The 26,001-nt window shown below is 44.0% G+C and overlaps 1 protein-coding gene across 1 annotated transcript; it reads left to right on the top strand.

Moving 5' to 3' along the window:
- Positions 1–7,506: 7,506 nt before the first annotated feature.
- Positions 7,507–8,336, top strand: LOC124606927 (cuticle protein 16.5-like). The gene is made up of 2 exons (XM_047139043.1): positions 7,507–7,640; positions 7,780–8,336. Exons 1-2 carry the CDS (start codon positions 7,629–7,631, stop codon positions 8,257–8,259), a joined length of 492 nt encoding a protein of 163 aa, XP_046994999.1. The 5' UTR covers positions 7,507–7,628; the 3' UTR covers positions 8,260–8,336.
- Positions 8,337–26,001: the final 17,665 nt, after the last annotated feature.

The following is a 26,001-nucleotide window of genomic DNA, read 5'->3' as shown; positions in this document are numbered from 1 at the left end:
TACGATTATAATGAAATATTACACATATAGTTCCGTAAAAACACGGGAGAACTGCCGGATATCAGTAACGTCGTGCCACGATATTTCGGCGCAGAGTCTTCTGGCCACCTTCCGGCGAGTGCCACTGTAGTAGTACTGGCGAATACGCGCTGAGCTCCGCTATTTAAAGCCATACTGAGGTGACATTGCGCATGCGCTGCCCAGCGTGCGGCTTCAGTACAGCTCTGTGCGCTGCGCCTCGTGCCCTCCACGGTGAAAGCTTGGCGTATCGATATCAGGTCGATTTTCATCTTTATGCAGATAACTACGTCGACTACGAAGTTTTTCTATAACAGGATTCCAAGCAGATTTCAGCTTATAACCGCTATCTCGATTGATGAGAATCTCAGACAATCTTATTTCCACAGATTTATTGATAATCGAGCTCCAAAAGTTCGATGTTTGGGCCTAAATTTTTGTGTCGTTGTAATTCATGCAATGGTCTGTGGAAATACAATGTTCGGCGATTGCGGACTTGGTGGGTTGGAGAACACGAGTATGCCGTCGGTGTTCCACAACGTGTTCCTGCACAGTTCGTGTTGTTTGCCCTAAATATGATTTGCCGCATTAACACGGGATTTTGTAAACACCTGATTTTCGCAGACCCAGGTCGTCTTTAACGGATACCACCAGTGATGAAATTTTGGAACGAGGGAGAATGACTCTCACTTGATACTTTCTCAATATTCTGCCTATCTGTGAAGAAATATTCGCAATACATGGTAGATAAGCAGTCGACCTGAAGGCCTCTTTCTCTTCCTTGTTCAGTCGTTTGTAGGTCTCCAACACTCTGTTCATTTGCCTAGGTGAGAGCCATTCTTCAGAAATACTTTTTGTAGGTGTTCCAGTTCCGCTTGAAGACTGTCGGCGTCAGAGATGGTATGGGCACGGTGGATCAAGGTTTTGAGAACGCCCATTGTTTGTGCTGGATGGTGGCAACTAGTAGCTTGTAGATACAGGTCTGTATGAGTGGGCTTTCTGTACACCGAGTGAGCAAGCATGCCATCACTCTTCCGTCGCACCAAGACGTCTAAAAATGGCAGAGAACTATGTTTTCATGTAAGGAGTTCATGTGATGTAAAAATTCTTGGAGACGCTCCAGACCATGAGGCCGCACTATAAAAGTGTCGTCAACGTATCGCCAAAATACTGTTGGTCTAAAAGTGGGAGAGTCGAGTGCTCTCTCCCCAAAATCTTCCGTAAAAAAGATAAGCCACCAGGGGAGACAAAGGACTACCCATGGCGACACCGTCAGATTGTTCGTAAAATTCATGGTTAAATATAAAATATGTAGAGGAGAGAGTGTGCTCACACAGCGCTGTAATGTCTTCACCAAACATATTGCCAATGAGATGTAGTGAAACCACATCAAGACTGACCAATAAGTCGTTACTTTGCAGTTGTAGTGACTGAAGTCGGCCGATAAAATCACCGGAATTCTTTATGTGATGTGCACACTTGCCTATCATTGGTTTGAGCGAACATGCCAAGAGTTTTGCTAGGTAGTAGGTGGCTGGTCCAATGTTACTCACAATTGGACGTAATGGCACATTTTCCTTGTGGGTCTTAGGCAGTCCATATAGCCTAGGTGGAACTGAACTGTTTGGTTTCAGTCTCTTGATGACCTCCTTCGGTAGAGAACTATTTGACAAACGTTGCGCTGTTTCTCGCTCCACTCAAAGACTGGAACGTTCCACGGGTCACATCAATTTTCAAGAGAGGTAGTTGGAGTAATCCACAAAATTACAGGGCCATATCGTTAACGTCGATATGCAGCAGGATTTTGGAACATATATTGTGTTCGAACATTATGAATTACCTCGAAGAAAACGGCCTATTGAAACACAGTCAACATGGGTTTAGATAACATTGATCCTGTGAAACACAACTAGCTCTTTATTCGGATGAAGTGTGGAGTGCTATTAACAAGGGGTTTCAGATCGATTCCGTATTTATGGATTTCCGGAAGGCTTTTGACACTGTAGCACACAAGCGGCTCGTAGTGAAATTGGGTGCTTATGGAATATCGTCTCAGTTATGTGACTGGATTTGTGATTTCCTGTCAGAGAGCTCACAGTTCGTAGTAATTGACGGAAAGTCATATAGTAAAACAGAAGTGGTTTTTGGCCTTCCCCAAGGTAGTGTTATAGACCCTTTGCTGTTCCTTATCTATATAAACGATTTGGGAGACAATGTGAGCAGCCGTCTTCGGTTGTTTGCAGATGAGTAATAAGATCATGAGAAGATTAAAACAAACTGAAAAACGATTTATAAAAGATATCTGAAGGGTGCGAAAATTGGCAGTTGACCCTAAATAACGAAAAGTGTGAGGTCATCCACATGAATGCTAAAAGGAACTCGTTAAACTTCGGCCGGCCAGAGTGGCCGAGCGGTTCTAGGCGCTACAGTCTGGAACTGCGCGACTGCTACGGTCGCAGGTTCGAATCCTGCCTTGGGCATGGATGTGTGTGATGTCCTTAGGTTAGATAGGTTTAAGTAGTTCTAAGTTCTAGGGGACTGATGACCACAGCAGTTAAGTCCCATAGTGCTCAGAGCCATTTGAACCATTTAGTTAAACTTCGCTTACACGATAAATTAGTGTAATCTAAAAGCCGTAAATTCAACTAAATACCTAGGTATTACATTTACTAACAAATTAAATTGGAAGGAACACGTAGATAATGTTGTGGGTAAGGTTAACCAAAGACTGCCTTTTATTGGCAGGACACTTAGAAAATGTAACAGACCTACTAGAGAGACTGCCTACACTACGATTGGTCGTCCTCTTTTAGAATACTGTTGCGCGGTGTGGGAACCTTACCAGATTGGACTGACGGATTACATCGAAAAAGTTGAAAGAAAGGCAGCACGTTTTGTATTATCGCGAAATATGAGAGAGAGTGTCACAGAAATGATACAGGAGTTGGGCTGGACATCATGAACAGAAAGGCCTTTTTCGTTGCGACGGACTCTTCTCACGAAATTCGAATCACCAACTTTCTCCTCCGAATGCAAAAATATTTTGTTGACACTGACCTACATAGGAAGGAACGATCGCCTCGATAAAATAAGGGATATCAAAGCTCGTATGGAAAGATATAGATGTTCATTCTTCCCGCTCGCTTTACGAGATTCGAATAATAGCGAATTGTGAAGGTGGTTCGATGAACCCTCTGCCAGGCACTTAAATCTGATTTGCAGAGTATCCATGTAGATGCAGATGTAGATTTGATTCAGTTCAGGTAGCTATTATTACAGGCTACATAGGGGACACTGCAAACGGAATTTCTTACTGACTTATGGACGAAATCCGAAACGATACCAAATATTACATTAAGCTATACGACATGCCTTATGAAGTACGTCAACATTAGCGAATGCTCTATTTTGCATAACTTATTATTTTGTTTGTAGGATTTTCACATTGACATAATTTCGTTTTCATTGGTCGAGCACAACTAGATGTTGCATACTGACCCTTTTCTTTCATGATGATCATGATAATTGTAATGATGATGATGTTGATGATGATGATGAGGTCCCATACTCCTTGACAGAGCGTAGGGGACAATCCGGGAGACCTGCACCGCCGTACTAGGCAAGGTCCAAGTGGAGGTGGTTTACTATTGCCGTAATGGGGATGAATCACGAAAATGATGATGAAGGACACACAAAATCCAGTCCCCTGCCGGGAATCAACCCGGGCCCCTAGCGTAGCAGGCGGTAACGCTACTGCTACGCTACGGAGGTGGACTGCATTCTTTCATACGTACTTAAATATTAAGAGGTCCTCACATTGAAACCCCTGGTCTGGGGGTGCCGGCACGGTAGCTCAGCGTGCTCGGTCAGAGGGTTACGTGCTCTCTGTAATAAAAAAAGTGAGTCAATCGATCAACAACGAACATAAATGGATGTCTTACGACGTCCGCGCCGAGCAGATGCAACGAACAATAGCGAACAAAATGAGATTTAAAAAAAAAAAAAAAAAAAAAAAAAAGGGTAGAGTCTTTGATTCATAATCAAAACGTCTTCGATCTCGGATTCGATCCCCGCCACTCTCTAAATTTTGATAAATAATCAATATTGGCGGCCGAAGACTTCCGCCATAAGAAGTCAGCCTCATTCTGCCAACAGCCTCGTCAAAGAGGGCGGAGGAGCGGATAGAGGTTCAGGGCACTCTCTTGTCCTAGGGGTGGGAAATTGCCCCTAAAGGCGGAAGAATCAGCAATGATCAACGACATGAGGATGCAGAAGGCAATAGAAACCACTGCATTAAAGACATATAACGTGTATCCACAGGACATGTGGCCTGTAATTGAAGATGTGTCATGATGATCTCTCCATTAGCAAAAGATTCCGGAATAGTCCCCGATTCGGATCTCCGGGAGGTGACTGCCAAGGGGGAGGTTACGATGAGAAAAAGATTGAATAATCAACGAAAGGATAACGTGCTACGAATCGGGGCGTGGAATGTCAGAAGCTTGAACGTGGTAGGGAAACTAGAAAATCTGAAAAGGGAAATGCAAAGGCTCAATCTAGATATAGTAGGGGTCAGTGAAGTGAAGTGGAAGGAAGACAAGGATTTCTGGTCAGATGAGTATCGGGTAATATCAACAGCAGCAGAAAATGGTATAACAGGTGTAGGATTCGTTATGAATAGGAATGTAGGGCAGAGGGTGTGTTACTGTGAACAGTTCAGTGACCGGATTTTCTAATCAGAATCGACAGCAGACCAACACCGACAACGATAGTTCAGGTATACATGCCGACGTCGCAAGCTGAAGATGAACAGATAGAGAAAGTGTATGAGGATATCGAAAGGGTAATCCAGTATGTAAAGTGGGACGAAAATCTAATAGTCATGGGCGACTGGAATGCAGTTGTAGGGGAAGGAGTAGAAGAAAAGGTTTCAGCTAGTAATAGCGATTACCCTGTTCAAGAATCACAAGAGGAGGAGGTTTACTTGGAAAAGGACTGGAGATACGGGAAGATTTCAATTAGATTACATCATGGTCAGACAGAGATTCCGAAATCAGATACTGGACTGTAAGGCGTACCCAGGAGCATATATAGACTCAGATCACAATATAGTAGTGATGAACAGTAGGCTGTAGTTCAAGACATTAGTCAGGAAGAATCAATACGCAAAGAAGTGGGATACGGAAGTACTAAGGAATGACGAGATACGTTTGAAGTCCTCTAACGCTATAGATACAGCAATAAGGAATAGCGCAGTAGGCAGTACAGCTGAAGAGGAATGGACATCTCTAAAAAGGGCCATCACAGAAGTTGGGAAGGAAAACATAGGTACAAAGAAGGTAGCTGCGAAGAAACCATGGGTAACAGAAGAAATACTTCAGTTGATTGATGAAAGGAGGAAGTACAAATATGTTCCGGGAAAATCAGGAATACAGAAATACAAGTCGCTGAGGAATGAAATAAATAGGAAGTGCAGGGAAGCTAAGACGAAATGGCTGCAGGAAAAATGTGAAGACATCGAAAAAGATATGATTGTCGGAAGGACAGACTCAGCATACAGGAAAGTCACAACAACCTTTGGTGACATTAAAAGCAACGGTGGTAACATTAAGAGTGCAACGGGAATTCCACTGTTAAATGCAGAGGAGAGAGCAGATAGGTGGAAAGAATACCTTGAAAGCCTCTATGAGGGTGAATATTTGTCTGATGTGATAGAAGAAGAAACAGGAGTCGATTTAGAAGAGATAGAGGATGCAGTATTAGAATCGGAATTTAAAAGAGCTTTGGAGGACTTACGGTCAAATAAGGCAGAAGGGATAGATAACATTCCATCAGAATTTCTAAAATCATTGGGGGAAGTGGCAACAAAACGACTACTCACGTTGGTGTGTAGAATATATGAGTCTGGCGATATATCATCTGACTTTCGGAAAAGCATCATCCACACAATTCCGAAGACGGCAAGAGCTGACAAGTGCGAGAATTATCGCACAATCAGCTTAACAGCTCATGCATCGAAGCTGCTTACAAGAATAATATACAGAAGAATGGAAAAGAAAATTGAGAATGCACTAGGTAATGATCAGTTTGGCTTTAGGAAAAGTAAAGGGACGAGAGAGGCAATTCTGACGTTACGGCTAATAATGGAAGCAAGGCTAAAGAAAAATCAAGAAACTTTCATAGGATTTGTCGACCTGGAAAAAGCTTTCGACAATATAAAATGGTGCAAGCCGTTCGAGATTCTGAAAAAAGTAGGGGTAAGCTATAGGGAGAGACGGGTCATATACAATATGTACAACAAACAAGAGGGAATAATAAGAGTGCACGATCAAGAACGATGTGCTCGTATTAAGAAGGATGTAAGATAAGACTGTAGCCTTTCGCCCCTACTCTTCAATCTGTACATCGAGGAACCAATGATGGAAATAAAAGAAAGGTTCAGGAATGGAACTAAAATACAAAGTGAAAGGATATCAATGATACGATATGCTGATGACATTACTATCCTGAGTGAAAGTGAAGAAGAATTAAATGATCTGCTGAACGGAATGAACAGTCTAATGAGTACACAGTATGGTTTGAGAGTAAATCGGAGAAAGACGAAGGTAATGAGAAGTAGTAGAAATGAGAACAGCGAGAAACTTAACATCAGGATTGATGGTCACGTAGTCAATGAAGTTAAGGTATTCTGCTACCTAGGCAGTAAAATAACCAATGACGGAAAGAGCAAGGAGGACATCAAAAGCAGACTCGCTATGGCAAAAAAGGCATTTCTGGCCAAGAGGAGTCTACTAATATCAAATACCGGCCATAATTTTAGGAAGAAATTTCTGAGGATGTACGTCTGGAGTACGGCATTGTATGGTAGTGAAACATGGACTGTGGGAAAACCGGAACAGAAGAGAATCGAAGCATTTGAGATGTGGAGCTATAGACAAATGTTGAAAATTAGGTGGACTGATAAGGTAAGGAATGAGGAGGTTCTACGCAGAATCGGAGAGGAGAGGAATATGTGGAAAACACTGATAAGGAGAAGGGACAGGATGATAGGACATCTGCTAAGACGTGAGGGAATGACTTCCATGGTACCAGAGGGAGCTTTAGAGGGCAAAAACCGTAGAGGAAGACAGAGATTGGAATACGTCAAGCAAATAATTGAGGACGTACGTTGCAAGTGCTACTCTGAGATGAGGAGGTTAGCACAGGAAAGGAATTCGTGGCGGGCCGCATCAAACCATTCAGTAGACTGATGACCTAAAAAAAAAAAGCCAGACTACACATCACCGGCACACATCGTCCTCTACGCCGCCATCCTGCCGTATTAGTCGAGCAAATACTTGGATCAGAACGTCAGCAGAGATACGTAGAACATAGGGTGTACTGAAACCTCGTCCGTTCAGGAGAACCTCTAGGTCAGTGCAGCGTGCGGAACAAATCCGCCGGACACGAGACAACGCCCAGCACGGGACCTCACGCAAGGCCACGGCGTGAGAAGCGATACTTTCACGTCAGGTGACGCGCGCTGGGCCGGCCGTGTATAAAAGCCGTGCCCAAGACAGCAGAGGCACATTTCGGCAGCAGCAGTAGCAGCAGCAACAACTCACCCAGCCATGAACACCCTGGTACGTACTGCTACCGCTGTGTGTAGACCGTTATAACTCAATGCATCAACGAACTGGGTACCTCCGTATGGAGGACTTCTGATTTAGGGAATTAACTGAGTAGTAAAGCACTGCCTAACAATACTTTTACCAATTTCAGATCGTCCTGAGCGCCATCCTGGCCGTCGCCGTGGCTAAGCCCGGCTACCTGGGCGCCGCCCCCGCCGCAGTCGTCGCCCCCGCGGCCTACGCCGCCCCCGCGGTGGTGGCCGCCCCCGTGCACGCCGGCTACGCCGCCTACGGCCCCGCCCCCGTCGCCGTGCGCTCCGACGGCTACCTGGCTGACACCCCTGACGTCGCCGTCACCAAAGCCGCCCACCTGACCGCCGTCGCCCAGACGCAGGCCCGTGACGCCGTCGTCAACGGCGCCGCCGCCCTGGCCGCCCACGCCGCCCACGCCTACGCCGCCCACGCTTACGCCGCCCCCGCTGTAGCGTACGCAGCTCCCGCTCCCGTGGCTTACGCCGCCCCCGCTGCCTACGGCGCCCCCGCTGCCTACGCCGCCCCCGCTGCCTACGCCGCCCCTGGCGCTCTCGCCGCTGCTGCCCACCTCCACGCTAAGGCTGCTCTGCTGGGCTGAAATGTCATCCTGCACAACGTTCCTTTGTGAATAATGTATATATTATACAACATTAATAATAAACTATGGCAATGAAACTGTCTTGTGTTGTACTTTCTATTTTTCTACACTGCCTCTTTCACTTTCACAATCGCCTTCAGTAGCCATAGAGACACAATATGGCATGTCTACTACTCCAGATTTGAAAAAAAAAAAAAAAAAGAAAATGCTTCAAACTGAGACAGGGCTACGCCGTATATTCTTCCTTGGATACTGAAACGACGAAGCACGTAGGTAGCTAAACAAGAAAGATAGCGGTACATTACTCGAATGTAATGCGGATAATGGGTCTCCATGATAACGGAGTTTGAAAGTTAATTTGAAAAGCTATACACCTTAACCCATGATAACAATCCACATAGATTCAGAATACCGCACGCTAACCATAGGACGGTTTGTCAACATCATTAAACCTAAAAGGAAACGTAGTTTACGAGTTTGAAAAATGGCTCAAACGGGTCTGAGCACTATGGGACTTAAAATCTGACATCATCAGTCCCCAAATTCTTAGAAGTACTTACACCTAACTAACCTAAGGACATCACACACATCCATGCCCGAGGCAGGATCCGAACCTGCGACCCTAGCAGTCGCGCGGTTCCAGACTGAAGCGCCTAGAACCGGTCGGCCACATCGACCGGCCGAATTTGAAAACCCCTACAAATCAGCGTGTATAAAACTTTCAGAGCAACTTAACGAAAAGAGCTGGAACATAAAAATAATTTAATTTTATAAAATAATTTGAGACACTCTACAGAGTGTTCTGAAATTGCCGTTACAAACTTCTAGGACTTGTAGAGGGCGGTGAGTATATCATATTTTGTACGGGAACCCATGTCCGGAAACTTGCCGTTTCCACTCTACGACGGTTTCAATTAACGTGTTTAGCTCATCCATTTCTACTTGAGGAATGAAATTAGGCATGATTCAATACAATTATTAGGTGACAAATCGAATGCTTCACCGAATTTAACATCTATGGACTTCTTGTGCGGTCGTATGCAAAGTTTAATTTTCGGAACTCCTGCAGAGACTGGGAAATCTGCTGGCACGAGTTGTGGCCACTGCACTAGAAACTGAAGGACACCAGTTGGGATGGAAGGCTGTACCAGAACACGCTTCATAAGTACAATGTCTGCAACAATATTGGTGGTCGTCGTTCCCCATTTTTGTAATGCATCGGCCAGCCGTGGTGGCCGTGCGGTTCTAGGCACTACAGTCTGGAACCGCGTGACCGCTACGGTCGCAGGTTCGAATCCTGCCTCGGGCATGGATGTGTGTGATGTCCTTAGGTTGGTTATGTTCAAGTAGTTCTAAGTTCTAGGGGACTGATGACCTCAGCTGTGAAGTCCCATAGTGTTCAGAGCCATTTGAACCATTTTGTAATGCATCAGTACTATTCTGTACATATAGTATGCTGGGTTCTTCTTTGTTTCGGAATGTGGTAACCATGCGCTGTATAAGCGTTAATACAAACAAATGCGCTTAAGTGACAAATGAATGTTTCGTTATGTTTTCTTTGGAATTATTACCTAATAATTGTAGTGCATCACACCTAATTCAGTTCCTCAATCAGAAGTGGATGAACTAAACATCTTCACTGAAAGCGTCCTAGAAAGGAGACTGTACGTTTCCGGAAACTAGTTCCTATTCAAACTATTACGTGCTCACTCCCCTCTACAAGTCTAAGAAGTTTGTAAAGGGGATTTCCGAACACCCTGTACATGTGTGTGAACCTATTCAGAGACTAGGTTGCTGCTATGATAATACTGAGATCTCTTTTAGCTACCAGTACAGGACAGAGGATTTGAAACATGGAGAACTGGCGCAAGTTTCAGATCTAAAATGGAGAATAAATGTTTGTGAATTATGAAAAAGAGTTATAGTACCGTGCACGCACGATCGCCTAAAGTAAAGGGCTTTTAGTTCCATGTGGAGTAACGAATATTAACAGACGGAATAAATATTACGTTACAGTAACTTCAGGGTTTGAGTCATGAGTATATTGACTGCTGATGAGAGATGGAGAGCAAATGCAAAACAAGATGAAGATTTTAATTGTAATTCTAAGTAATCGACAGAGCACACTGCATCAAATAATAGAAATATTGTCTGTCAGATTAGTTATGAGTTGAATAATAAATTTCATACGTTTGAACGTAAAAGATGAACTGATTTATTAAAAACCATTTTCTTCACTGTCTCTATTAGCTATTTTTATAAACATTGACACAATTCTCTGCGTTAAGTGACAAATACTTACAGATCTGTTAACAAAGATCGGGGCACACGAAATACTTTCTCAGATGTGCTTTGAAGTAACAGAACCCAACATGTTGTGTTTGAGGAGGAGTGTTCATCGTAGACAAAAGTATGGTCGGATGGGCCTCAGGAAAGTGACCACTCTTGTTCCCTATGTACAGAAATGAGCTGATGGACACGGTTAGCAGCATTTGGTGGCTATTTACATTCTCTATTTTACAGATTATTGAGCTTCGTGGCTATGGTTTATATTATTTTAAGAAATACAGCATTTACAGCATTTTTATCTATTTTTATTGATACCATTACGCGTTTCGAGCTCTTAGGTTGGTTGGTTGGTTTGGGGAAGGAGACCAGACAGCGTGGTCATCGGTCTCATCGGATTAGGGAAGGATTGGGAAGGAAGTCGGCCGTGCCCTTTCAGAGGAACCATCCCGGCATTTGCCTGGAGTGATTTAGGGAAATCACGGAAAACCTAAATCAGGATGGCCGGACGCGGGATTGAACCGTCGTCCTCCCGAATGCGAGTCCAGTGTCTAACCACTGCGCTCGGTTTCGAGCTCTTACCCACCTTCAGTTGGCATAGTACATGTTTAACATTGAGTTAGCCCATCGCTAAAACATCGACTTCAGTTTGTATGCCGCAGCTGCCTTTCTATCCTGCTTGTCGTTGCTCCAATTTTTCGCATCTATAGTTGTCGCAAAACACGTGTTCTCTGCATATTCCACAAAAACAGCGCAGCATCCACCATATGGCCAGCCGAATGAAGATGGGTGAATGTTCGAAACGCGTATTTGCATAAATAAAAGTGCATAACGAAGTGGCTGATTGCTGTATTTCTTGAAATAATACTGCGACTGTTGACTGATGACGCGGTGGTGTACTGTCTGTGGGACGATACAGGATCACTTGGAAATATTTTTTATTTGGTGCGATGAACAGCAGCTTGCTGTAAATGTGGGTACATTTTCCTTAACGCTGACGAGTAGGAAAATAGTCCTGTTAGAATACAGTATTAGTGGTATACTGCTTGCCATGACACTTAACATGATCAAATATCTAGCAGTAGCGTCAAAAAGCGACATGAAATTGAACGAGCACGCCGGCTCGGTCGTGGGGAAGGCGATTGGCCGACTTCGATACATTGGGAGAATTCTAGTAATCTGTAGTTCATCTCTGAAGGGAAACACTAGTACGAGAGGCATTCAGTAAGTAATGCAACACTTTTTTTCTGAAAGCAGGTTTGTTTTATTCTTGATTTCAATACACCATATTATTCCCCACTTTTTTGGCTGTGAACTCCTATTTTCAACGTATTCTCCCTTCAAAGCGACGACCCTTATGCCATCTGACTGGGTGGGTCTGTATGCGCACATAGTACCATTCTACAGGTCGACGTCGGAACCAACGTCATCCCGCATCAGTAACCTCCCCATAATCCACGTACTGCTTCCCGCGGAATGCAGCCTTCATAGGCCAAAACAGACGGCAGTCGGAAGACGAGAGGTCCGATCTGTAGAGTGGATGAGAAGGAAGAGTCCAATTAAGTTATCTGAGTTCCTCTCGGGTGGGCAGACATGTATGAGGTCTTGCCCTGTCATGGAGAAGGAGAAGTTCGTTTGCATTTTGATGGTGGCGATCACGCTGAAGTCGTTCCACCAATTCCTGGAGGGTACCATAATACACTTCAGAGTTGATCGTTGGACCATAAAAGAGGACATCAAATGGAATAACTCCTTCAGAGGCCCAGAGTGTCGTCGCCATGACTTTACCGGCTGCGGGGTGCTGATTATATCATTTCCTTCGGAGGAGAGGTTGTGAGGCTCTACACCATGAAGTGCCATTTTGTTTCCGGTCCGCCGCGCGGGATTAGCCTAGCGGTCTTAGGCGCTACAGTCATGGACTGTGCGGCCGGTCCCGGCGGAGGTTCGAGTCCTCCCTCGGACATGGGTGTGTGTGTTTGTCCTTAGGATAATTTAGGTTAAGTAGTGTGTAAGGTTAGGGACTGATGACCTTAGCAGTTAAGTCCCATAAAATTTCACACACATTTGAACACTTTATTTTTGTTTCCGGTTCGAAGTGATGAACCGATATTTAATCTTAGACAAAAAATTGTCACGATCATCCTCGTAAAGTGCAAGCAATTTCGCACAGATTGTCCTACGTTGCTCTTTATGGTCTTCTGTTAGGCAGCGAGGAACCCAGTGGATAAAAACCTTTGAGTACCCCAACCGGTGGACGAATGTGTTGCTAATACCAACAATGAGCAACAGGTGAGTAGCGAGGTGTTATATCCTGATCCATCGATCACCTCGAATGAGAGTGTCCGCACGTGCCAACATTGCAGGTGTCACAGCTCTGTGCGGCTGGCCGGAACGCAGAAAGTCGCACACGTGTGAGCGACCTTCTCACGAGAATGACAGACACCTCTCCCGACGACTCACCGTGATAGGTCTCCGCAGACAATCTGCAAACGACTACGAATATCTGTGATGCTCTGGTTTCCCACCAAAAGAAACTCAATGACAGCTCTTCTAGGAACGTACCTCCGTTACAGCCGCCTTTTTGAAGCCTGTGTAATGCGCCGCCAACTATAGCGGCTGAAGCGGGAATATTCCACCGTGTCGCACAACAAATTCCGTATTTTTCAACTGAAACTGGCCGAGAATAAAGGGTGTGACACTACTTATTGAGTGCCCCCGTACTACGTAATCTTTGGTAGCGTCTGTATTTGAGATCCCCATCAGGTCAGATTAAAGGAAGACATCGAAGCAATTCAGCAGTGTGCTGCTAAATTTGTTACCGGTACGCTCGATCAGTGGTACAGAAATCCTCCGTGAACTCCAATGGGAGATCCTGAAGGGAAGATGATGCTATTATCGCAAAACACTAATGAGAAAGTTTAGAGAACCACATTTAAACAGACTAAATTATCCTACTGCTACCTACATACATCTCGCATAAAGACTGCGAAGATAAGAAAAATCTGGGCTCGTAGGTAAACATACAGACACTTGCTTTTCTTGTTTTTCCCTCGCTTCATTTCCGAATGGAGCACGATAGGTAATACCTGATAGAGACAGATGGTAACTTCCGCTATGAGCAATATGGTGACCCGCGGAGTATGTACACTATGTGATCAAAAGTATCCGGACACTTGGCTGAGAATGACTTACACGTTCGTGGCCCCTCCATCGGTAATGCTGGAATTCAATATGGTATTGGCCCATCCTTGGCCTTGATGACAGCTTCCACTCTCGCAGGCATACGTTCAATCATGAACTGGGAGGTTTGTTGGGGAATGGCAGCCCATTCTTCACGGAGTGATGCACTGAGGAGAGGTATCGATGTCGGTCGGTGAGGCCTGGCACGAAGTCGTCGTTCCAAGATGTAGTGACCACTCCCGAATTGCTCTTCAACAGTGGGAAGCAAGAAGTTACTTAAAATATCAATGTATGCCTGTGCTGTGAGTGCCACGAAAAATAACAAGGGTAGCAAGCCGTCTCCATGAAAAACACGACCACACCATAACACCACCGCCTCCGAATTTTACTGTTGGCACTACACATGTTGGCATTCGCCATACGCACACCCTGCCATAGGATTGCCACATTGTGTACCGTTAATGGTCACTCCATTCAACGTTCAATCGTCCAATGTTTACGCTTCTTACACCAAGCGAGGCGTCGTTTGGCAATAACCGGCTTGATATGTGGCTTATGAGCAGCCGTTCGACCATAAAATCGAAGTTTTCTCAGTTCCCACCTAACTGTCAAAGTACTTGCAGTGGATCCTGATGGAGTTTGGAATTTCTACGTGATGGTCTGGATATATGTCTGCCTATTACACATTACGACCCTCTTCAACGGTCAGCGGTCTCTGTCAGTCAGTCAACAGTCGAGGTCGGCCTGCACGCTTTTGTGCTGTACGTGTCCCTTCACGTTTCCACTTCACCATCACATCGGAAACAGTGGACCTAGAGATGTTCAGCAGTGTGGAAATCTCGCGTACAGATGTATGACACAAGTGACACCCAATCACCTGATCACGTTCGAAGTCCTTGAGTTCCGCGGAGTCACCCATTCTGCTCTCTTACGATGTCTAATGACTACTAAGGTCGCTGATTTTGGGGTTTTCCTGATGCTTTTGATCACACAGTGTATAATGTAGATGTAGCTGTAGATGTGGATGTAGCACGTGTGGTTTATAAACAAGTAGATGACTGCACCACAAATAGATAACCACTGTACAGAAATAATACCTATAGCCCTTACTGACACTTGCGTAAAACAACTGTTCATTAGCTACCACCTCGTGATCGCACAGAGTGAGAGGCTGTTATGACGACTGTGAGCAATCACAACATGGTTATTGGTGGACCCTCACTGCCTACCAACATGACCTTAAACTCTAATCGTCGTCCTACTAATGTGGGCAACAGCTTAAAGCTGTCGGCTGCGTTTGGATCACGTTTTTCTAGAGTGTCACGGAATGAAAACGTCGGAATATCTGCGAAGATACATCTATGTGTCTATACATACACAAAAAAATTCATCGCTTGGCTATCAAAGTCGCGAAACATACATTTAAATATGTTTAATTTACACGAAAGCTCACTGTTTCCCTTTTAATTCACGATTATTGCGGCACATGTGTTGTTTTAGCTTTAAGTACGCCTTTTGTCGTCGTTATATGGTGATGAATGGTTTTCATTTGTATTCTGGTTGTCACAAATAGAGACGATGGAAAATTTAGGGAAGTACGGGCGGCCTACCCAGAAGCCATGTGTTTTTAGAGTTTGACAGAAATGAAAGTGCCGGAAGCAAGGTACGTAAAAGACGGAGAGAATGTCAGGGTGAGTAATCCATTGTCGGCGTGACACCGGGCTTCCTGGACTAGTTCCCAGTAGCGCGAGGTGAGACTGGTATTCATTCCAAGCAGCGCCGTGAGCCGGGCAAGGTCGGCGGCCAGCTGCTGCTGCAGGGGCCGTCGACACCGCCACGCTTGGCAGCTCACCAAGATGCTCTCCGAAGAATCCTCACTACCTGTTTTTCCGGTACTTTCACTTCTGGCAGCGGCGCACGAGCAAGTAATCTTGTGCAGCAATCCATCAGCAATTAAAAGAGGAGATAGAGACGCCGTCTAGTTACTAGATTCAATCTATCGCTGTCGTCCGTTTTCGAGGGTCTTCCTGAAATACAGAGTAATCAAATTGATTTGCTCTTCGTACATCCATAGTTGAAAAGGAGGACAGTAGGACGTCAGATAGTATAAATTTATATTAAAAATCAAGAAATTCCCCCAGCTGTATTTAAGGTGTCGATTTTATTTCGGCAACTAGTTTCAACGTTGTAACAACGTCAACTTCAGGCCCACACACTTGTTGACGTCAACTGCGTGCGGCTGATACTAGAAGTCAGTGGTGAGATATGGACGTGCTCCGTGCGTGAAGATAACGTTGTTACAACGTTGTAACTAGTTGCCAAAATAAAATCGACACCTTAAATGCAGCTGGAGGAATTTCATTTTTAATATAAAATGATTTTTTGGTGCGTAACGGCCTCAGCTGATGACATGAAAAACTGAATATCCAACAGTCCTCTTTCGACTTCATTCAGAAACGACGAGCAGAGAACGCAAGAAGTTCGCCCGAACATATTAACTCCGGCACAGCAGGAAATTTGTAAGGATGCAGATACAGTTCCATTTTGATAATGTTTCGACACGACCAGCTCCTAATTTTCACCGGCACTGACGAACAGACTTTCTCAAAGGCTTCACTTCAGACTAGCAATATTTTCTCATGTTAGAACTCTTTTCGTATAATTATAGATTTTATTCGCTACAGGGACCATCTCGAGTCATTTGGCTACCTTGTTTTTCCTTGCGTACGTTGCTGGAGGTTTTGGCAGAACAGTTTCACCCGTTAATTCCTGTTTAAAGACTTCCGTAGACGTTTTCCACGAAGTGTCCTTCGCATAGCTCTCGACAATGAACACGGGCTGGTTTATCATGAGCATAATTTTGTGTTGCATCCCACTGGTTACTAAAGACGTCTGCTCTTCTTACTCACTCAAGCTTAATGACGTAACCAAGTACTCCGGACAGAGCATTTGGGAGACGCGTATCCACAAGCATGTGACAGCTGACTAGTGCATCGAAATCTCGGTTTCCAGCGTTTTCTGTAATACAGTTCTCCTGATCATTAACAGGGACAGTTTCTGCGTTAATCTTATAAATATTATCCTGACAGCTTTTATTTTGTCCACCCGGTATATGCAAATAGTGACACTGTTTCCCTTAATTCCTTGGTGTAGTAAAGACGCATCTCTTTCGTCTGAACGAGCGTAAAGATGGGTTGTGCAACTTAGTGGTATGGCTGAAAATATGCAGATGATTACGTAAATAAAATAAAATGAAGAGCGATAACTGTTGAAAACGGCCTATTTTCAGTTATCATGAAGGCCACCTCCACACTTACCGTCATCGTCCACTGAACTACCGCCGGTCCCTCACGCAATGAGTCTCTGTGGTCAGGTTCGAGAAATCACGCATGACTATGGTGCACTTACATGACATACACTGAGGATGAAAATTTCTTGCAGCTTACTCTCGGCTGTGGAGATGTGTAAAGAAGACAATTTCTTCCAGTAAACACGATGCGGGAGACTACTCACTTGATACTGAACTGATCGGCTTCGTAAAAGGAACGGTAATCTTTGTTTACAAACACGTTAAAGTATTTATGAATAGAACGTTCAAAGAATCCAGTGTGATGGTTACAAAAATACTAACGTTGGCTTTGAATCAGTAAAAAAAAGTGTTTTATGATACTAATTTACCACTAAGAAGTTCCAGCAATTCGAAGAATATTTCTTTGTCTTAGTCCTGTTTTCTTGTAAAGAAACAAAAAATTCCTTGTCATGAAACTTAGGAGGATTGGTACGATGTGGAACTGTCGGAAATCCAGCATTCATTCTTTTTGCTTCCAGTGTTTGAAGGAGAAAACGCATATGTTTGTTATAACTTTAATAATGTAGCTGTAATTACTGGAATCTGTATTTTCCACCTAATATTTTACCTTCTTCACCATGTTTGATAAAAAAAATTCTAACAAGTAACTGCATTATCTTGTCTTGGGTGGTAGTGTCGCAATAAAGACAGTGACTGTAGTTGTGTCTCCATGACATTGACGCCTTAGTCGTTGCGGGTGTGACATGATACACCCACTTACCGCAAACTGCGAAGACACGGTGTAGGAATACTGGAGGTGCGAACACATTACTTAGAATCTATTCTCGTCTGACAGTGAGAGGTGCCACTGTAGCAATCGAGAACACGTTTTCAGTGCAATATATTGTTTATGGTATCCATACGCTACCAATGAACATATTGATTACGTGAGCAATGTGCCTCGCATCAAGGAAACGATCGGCTTGTATCAGCCACTTGTCACGGAACACGTTGCCATCTGAGGTGGCCAGCACGGCCATCTTGAGTCCTCCGCTCGTCTCATCCATCAGCTGTCACCTTATCAAATTCCTGGCATCGTAATCTCGCCTCTTAACGTGACATTACATTTTATCGGTATACTTCCTCTACCTAACAATGACTTGCGGTTAATTGTTAAACGCAAACGCCTTAATACACTTCATGTTTCACTCGCCAATATTGCATGTGTCAATTGTGTATCGAAGTGCAGCGTCACAGCTATCTCCTTCTGTAGGCGGTGTTTGACGGTGCCGTCTGTCTAACAATGGAATTCAAGTCGAACAGGGTCTTTTATACACCAGTGAGAACTGTTGTCATCTCATTTAATGCACCGCCTTCGTATATCTTGAGTTATTCATAACCCAGAGAAATATATCAGAAAGGGGAATTCAAGTTCTTCTTCCTCCTTAGTGTTCAAACCTAAGGTTGCATTGCATCCGTTCCACTCTTTTGCCTGTCTACTGCTTTCAATTACCCACACGTAGCGCATCCCATATGATAATCAGCTGCACGTATGTCATCCCTCTTTAGTTATACAGGAATTTCACCGTTATCTGTTGCTTTCCTTATCTGTAGGTCTTTCACCCTAGAGCACTAAACAGGAGAAAATGTTGCATTGCTACAAAACCATCGTAAATTTTATCATTCCAAATTTTACTCAATGGAAGTCGTAATTTATAGGCTATGCACTAGTTAATTACAGTGAGTAGAACTCATGTTGTATGTTACGTACGAAATAAGTACAAAATGTCTTATTTTATGCTCTATAATGACAATTTTACAGCTCAAATGTTATTCGAAAAGAAGTCACAATTTATGTTACGCGTTAACTCCAAGAGTATTTTACACACAAACGTAATAGAGAGTCTCTGCTTTAGACACTGTTATTACAGTCTAAGCAAGACATAGCTCTTTGTTATGCACAAATTACTCTTTATCAGTGATTACAAAATGTCGTTATTCTTCGTGTGATCGAAGGACAAAATATTTTTCTCCCTTGAGGCTGTTGTTTTCTTCAATAAATTCGCTATTGTCTGTGTCGTTATCAGCTTCTTCAAGCAAATCACCCAGTAGGTTACTGTCAAAATCAACATCAGCAGCATAAATACTGCTGTAATTTCAGTATCACAAGACGAGAGCCAAGATGACAGAAACTAAGCTATCACCTAACTGTGACTGCTTGATATTTCGCCTAAGTTGCAAACAATAAAACAAATATGCCGACTATCAGAAAAGAAGCACACCACCAATGTCAGGAAACCGTTGGAGTCGCACAATCAGCCTTTGTTAACAACTGTGTTCGCCATGAAGGTACTAAAAAGCATGTGTCGCTCTTGTATACTGATTGGCAGCAACCGCAAACAGATACCAATAAGTGCAGCAAATTTTACTAGGGCTTAGTAACCCTATGTTAATATTGTTCTAAAATTCCTCTCGCAGCTGTGAAAATATGACCGTCGTATGACAGCTGGTGCGCAACTGAGCTGGAGAGGATTACTGGAGCGTTTCATCATTTAATTTTTCAATTATCCACTGCTGGTATCGGCTTGCAAAGGCAGAGTTCCGTTCAGGGCCGCAGCTCACACATTGCGCAGTTGCTACGGGACGTAGGTCAAACGCCTCTGTTAGTGAACGGTTCTCAGCATGTGACCCTGCGTCAACCGCAGGCCGCTGAGTTCCAGCACCGCTAGGAGACAAGGACGGGACAGAACTGCGCCCGTCGGCCTTTCCAGGCTATGCAGCGGCTCTGCACTCTTAAAAGCATGTTCTGATTTAAGATATCGCTAGCTTCAATCGATACGCGAGTACTCCAAGGGCCTGTTACAGGGCCGGTGCTGCTTGCAAATAAATGATGTTGCGGAGAAAGTCGGAGGCTCCATGAGGCTTTTCGCAGGCGACTGTATTGTCTTTAGCAAGGTTCTCACAGCAGAGCATTGTAACTAAATGCAGAAGAAACTACGGAGGATCGGCGGTTGATACAGGGAGCAGCAATTGATCCACAGCGCAAATAACTGTAATATGCTACGGGTAAACAAACGTAACCTACTATGCGCAAACAGGCGAAGAGGGCAATCACGTTCAGTCACGCTCCTGTTGGTAAACTAGTGGGACAGCAACAACTGTGTAATACCTATCAGCAACCATACGGAGCGACCGAAAGTGCAGTGACCACGTACAGTACACTGCAGGAAAAGAACGCACACTGCATGAAGGCTTTGTGAAACGTCGCGGTCATGTTCTGCACTTATAATGAAACAGTCATCTTGACCGAAAATGTTTATTTTATTTCTTCCTTAGGCGTTTCGGTACTACGCCACTGTCAAAGGAGCATTTATTTATCGTATGGCAATACAAACACATAAGAAAGAAACAGAAAAATCGCTAAAATAACAAACGTTAATAATTGCAAACAAACATTACTAATATAACAATGTTTAAGGATTACAAACAAACATCAAGTCTATTAATATAGTCTATCGACTCTGGAGTTGCGAGCAGGAAGTCATCGGGGCACCCATTGTAGGCTCTTCTGGAACACTCTTCAACTATGTGGCTGATGGTCTGACTTTTTCCGCAGTCACACTGAGGGGATGGTATTTTACCCCATTTATACAGGGAGTAACCACATCTGCCTTGACGAGTTCTAATCCTCTTTAGAGTGGACCACGTTTTGCGTGGTAGGTCAAAACCAGGTGGTTTTTGTGTGATGCAAGGCATGTTACGATTTTGCCATGCGTTCCATTATTCAGACCATGCGTTTGTGATACTGAAACCTTCATGTACACAGTTCCATGCTTTTCTTGTTGGCGGGTTCCTAGATCGAAGCCTATTAGTATTTGCAGCCTCAGTGCTCAGTGTCTTGGTGGACTGGCAGGCTTCGATTTCCCATGAGTTTTTGTATTCACGTACAAGGGCGTCAGTACGTCGCAGGTGTGGCGGCGGGATGCGGCTTAATATTGGGAGCCATTGCATTAGAGTGGGTTTCATTACTCCAGAAATCATCCTTAGAGTGTTATGCAACTGGACATCCACCTTTTTTACATGCGGGCTGTTTAGCCAAATCGGAGCACAGTAGTCGGCATCCCAGAACACAATTGCTATAGCAGAGGTGCGGAGAGTGGAGGCCATTGCTCCCCAGGTAGTACCACAAAGCTTTTGAATAATGTTGGTCCTTGTCTTTAATTTTTCGGCAGTCTTTGTCAGGTGCTCTTTAAAAGATATTGTTCTGTCCAGCGTCATGCCCAAGTACTTCGGAGTTTTATTATGCCTGTGAACGGTGTTTTCAAATCGAATGTTGAGTTCCTTTCCAGCGAGTTTGTTGTTGAGATGGAAGCAACTAACCTCTGTTTTGGAAGCATTTGGTTGAAGTGTCCACTTACGGAAAGGAGCAGAACACTGTTGATACGAAGTATCGAGTCCAGCTTACTTCTACTGAGCGTAAGTGAAATGGAGTAATGCCGAAACGCGTTAAGGAAGAAACAATTTTTTTTTGGTCGAGACGAGAGTTTCATTACATAGGTAAGGTAAGAGTATAACTGGCTGCTATTAACTGGAACAAGGTTAAGAAACTATAATTCGTCGAGAAAAGAAAGCGCTTAAAAAGCACTTCTAAGATCGTGTATTGATTGTTTCCCATCTTTCTGGAACCGTTGCCAGGTTGGTTGAATTGAAGACGTAGAGAATATCCAACGAAGATGGGTGAGCTCTGTCTTGGGATCGCTTAGATAGCGCGAGGGCGGTACGGAAGTTCCGGTGTAGCCATAAGCACCGGCACGAAAATGAAGAATGCAAGAGCAGAGAAAGCTGTGGGATCACGTCAGCCAATAGCTCACCGACTAGGACCGCACCACGACAGGAGCAGCCTATACAAGAAGAGAATGTAAGCGCCGCTCCTGCCAGCCTCTGGGGCACAGTACAAGACCGGAACTAGCAGACCGGCACAGTAGAAGACGGACACTAGTGCAGCAGTTATTAGTGATCCACATCCAATGCTTATATGGACATTGTATGTAGTGAAGGATACTGACGGTTTGCATGACGCCCATCGCTTCCGACAACTTGTTGTAAATACAAAGTTAAGTATTATCAATCTACTTTATCGTAATAAAAACCATTAATGTCATTTGCTTGAATTGTTGTATAGCTATACGAGAAAGCAGCATTCTTTAGGCACCCTATAAGAGACGGGTGGGTAGTAGTGGGGTTAGGAGAGAACGAGCACATTTTGTTAGTGCGGGTTGCCCCTGAGTGCATACCTGCCCCTGATGTAGGCAACCTTCACTAACGAAATGTGCTCGTTCTCTCCTAGCCCCGCCACTGTGGGTGCGACTCCCCAACGGAAATGTGTGAAATGACCACGACGAGATACCCAGAAAAATTGACAGTTCAAGCGGAGAATTACCTACAGCGGTTCTTCCTACGCCGCGAATGGAATAAAGAAGCGGGGCGAAGATGATGTTACCAATGGTGCACATTGCCACACACCGAAAGCTGACTTGCAGAGTATGGACGCGCGCGTAGGCTTCTGCACACACACGGAGTGTGACGAACAGGTGTCCAAGAAAGTGGGAAGTTTCCAGACTCATTGTGACAAACGAACAATATGGCAGAGAGATGAGAATGCTTCTGTGCTACCAGTCATTAATTTATTCTCGCTACTAAGCGGAATGGAATTTTTCTTATTTAGTAGACGGAACGTTCAATATTCGCTATTACACTTATTTTAACTTAGTGCCAAGATACGCTTACGAAATTTTCAATTCATGCAACAGGACATATAAAGAGCGGAACTACTCACGTAGCTAATAGATCCATTCTGTACGAAATGTTTCTGCCGTACTAGCTGTACTCATAAACTTCTATCTAGTGTCATTACGATTATGACTTATGAGGCCTTTGCGAAAAATGTTCGAGCACCTTCAATCTCATTCGTTGCGACTGCGAGGCAGTGGATGAAGTCGTAGTTCTGCCGTAAACCGTGGAGTACTAGCATACATCTTCTCCTGCACTTCAAGTATAAGGCGTTAGCCTGTTACTGTGCCCGTCTCTGTTGGCATTCCCAGCAAGCGTTGACCTACTGCATTATAATTTATGACTTTACAAAGCAGTCATTTGCAGTTCATTCTGTCGAGATGTTCATTTCCTTCTCTTGTCTTCAGTTTGTTTCTTACGTTAACGTTTAATTACATCCTAATGTCGATGTATATTAATCATTCTGCTCTGGTGCAGCCTTTCACAAAGCTAAGAAACCGCATTTCTGCTGCCTGGATCTTACTTTCTCGCCGTTTGTAAACGACCCATGACTCACGTACTTTTCCTGCACTTCTTTAAGTTATTCCTCTTCTTTAGCTTTTAACCCTGAGGTTGGTTTGCACCAGTAAGGCGTTCTACTCTTCTGTCTGCCTTTCTCATTCATACGATAGTGCAGTGCCTGTATTATTCTGATTACGATTGCATGTCCAAAGTGTGGTGTCACCGCCAGACACCACACTTGCTAGGTGGTAGCTTTAAATCGGCCGCGGTCCATTAGTACAAGTCGGACTCGCGTGTCGCCACTTTCAGTGATAGCAGACCACACGGCAGGTCTAGAGAGACGTACTAGCACTCGCCCCAGTTGTACGGACGACGTAGCTAGCGATGCTCGCTGACGAAGCCTCGCTCCTTTGCAGAGCAGATAGTTAGAATAGCCTTCAGCTAAGACAATGGCTACGACCTAGCAAGGCGCCATTACCAGTATATTGTCTGAAACTATAGAGTCTCACGTGTATCGTCAATAGCGATGTACCAAGTATGGATTAAAGTTAAGTATTCCAGAAGCTACGTACTTTTCTTTATAGCATTCATTACGTATCCTGTTTCAGACCTCACGCCATCCTGCGTGAGCTTATAGCGCGTGCCATTCGGCTTCCTCTCATTGTGTCTAGGCTGTCTTGTCTAGACACAACACAAAGGAACTTTGCATCGTAATCAGAATCGTACTGAAACTGTAATGTCTCATTTCTCTGCCCATACTCGGCAAGGGACTTTCAAGTACAACGTTGACACGTACGGGAATATAGATAATTTGCGCGAGTACAGGTCGTAGATGAATGGTTGACGACATATGGAAGTTTGGGTGTGGCCGTGGGTCGTGCTCGGTTAGCCAAATGTCACCATGACTGTTCGCACATTGATATCTATATGTGCATACTGCACATAACGGAAAAAAAATAATAAAAAAAGTAGCAAAAACTTCCGCACCCTACTAGAAATACCCTTCCCCCACTTCCTTTCATCGTGTTTTTGTGGGTTGGCGCACACACGTTAGTTTCTTCACGTTTTAGATGCGGCGAGGGGGGGGGGGCTATTTATAGTTAGGATGGCAACGCCGGAAGAGGTAAGAGTTCATTTTTGTTTGGCAAGGACACAAGTGGCGGTGGCCCATAGGGATTGCTATGATTTTGTTTAATTCTTTTTGTTAGGTACCCCACAAAAATTTAACAATAGCACACCATCGTTCAAAAGACAAAGGTCCGGAGTTCGAGTCACACACACAAAAAAAAAAGAGGTAAGGTGACCGCTCGCGATAAGCGGGATATCCGGGTTCGAGCCCCGGTCTGGCACAAATTTTCACTGTCGTCATTCCTTTCTACAGCTGATGGTAGTACGTATTCGCAATTGCGCAATTGCGAATTCATTTGCTGCGTTTCTCATTCGTTTTAGCTTATGCAGCGCGTCCCACATATTATTTTATAAAAGATCATTTGTGTTATTTTTTGTGTCTGACTCTTTGCGGGTTTACAGCCGCAGCTTCAAGTGGAGTAAATATTTCAACGGTACACATAGCTCTCATCTCCAGCTATTTTTGCTGCTTTTAGTTATGGAGGAAGCAGGTGGTAAATGCCGATAGCGAAACATTTTTGCTTCTGCTGTTGAGGAACTTAGGTGAAGACTCTGCTCATTACGTTTCCAAAATTTGCTACTTTGTAGTCCATAGGTTTTTGATACTCGTATGTGACAACATATATCATATCTTCACTACCCCTTAAATAATCACAGAGACTGTTGCATTACGAGGAGTCCCATCGTCTCACCCAGTGCTCTAATTATACCATCACCGGATTCTGTTGGTTTAGTTCTGCTAAATCGGTGGGTTACCTGCTGCTACCGTTGTGACTTTCGCAGCAATTTTTCCAGTAACACAAGAGAGAATTACTGACAGAGAGAGACAGTCGGTCTATCGGCGAGGTGTGACACAACTCTGCAGTAGCGATACAGAAATGTCGTCTGCAGCCTCTGTGCGCCACACACTCTTAAAATGTCAGTTTTCTCATGATACCGGTTTCGAATCGAGGGACACATCAAAGATATGCACTCTTTAATACTAAAGCGGATAAATTTAATTTTTTGGTAACAGTGTAACTAGCTTTCAGTTCTAACGATGTCATTTTTAAATCCTGATTCTTTGGCACTGTACTCAGTTTGTTCTTTGTAGCACACGTGAAATGTATATTGTTTGAATAGCCAGCAGTTATCAAATATTTTCCCTCTTATCACAGACTATTTGGCGAAATATTTTATTTGCATTGCGATATAAGTCTCATGAAATTAATATCGATTAAACGAAAACTGGAAAATACTTTCCAACCATAACTGCTCTTGAATTTTGATTGCTTTGTAGGACATATATAGTTCCAAGAGTTGTAACATGGTTACTGAGTAGGCACAGCTCTGGACGAATAAATAATATTGTCTAACTAGTAATTACAAAACGTTAAAAGGCAAATAAATCCGGTCCATAACTTCCATCTTTAAACCTGAATATAGGAAAAAGTGCTAACGCACACAAACAACGTATGTGAGTATGATACAGTGCAAATACACAGGCCGGCCGAAGTGGCCGCGCGGTTCTGGCGCTGCAGTCTGGAACCACGAGACCGCTACGGTCGCAGGTTCGAATCCTGCCTCGG

The sequence above is a fragment of the Schistocerca americana genome, chromosome 3, assembly GCF_021461395.2.
Source record: "Schistocerca americana isolate TAMUIC-IGC-003095 chromosome 3, iqSchAmer2.1, whole genome shotgun sequence".
NCBI classification, from domain to species: domain Eukaryota; kingdom Metazoa; phylum Arthropoda; class Insecta; order Orthoptera; family Acrididae; genus Schistocerca; species Schistocerca americana.
The sequence above is the reverse complement of the archived record's forward strand: the minus strand, read 5'-3'. Positions and strand labels throughout refer to the sequence as shown.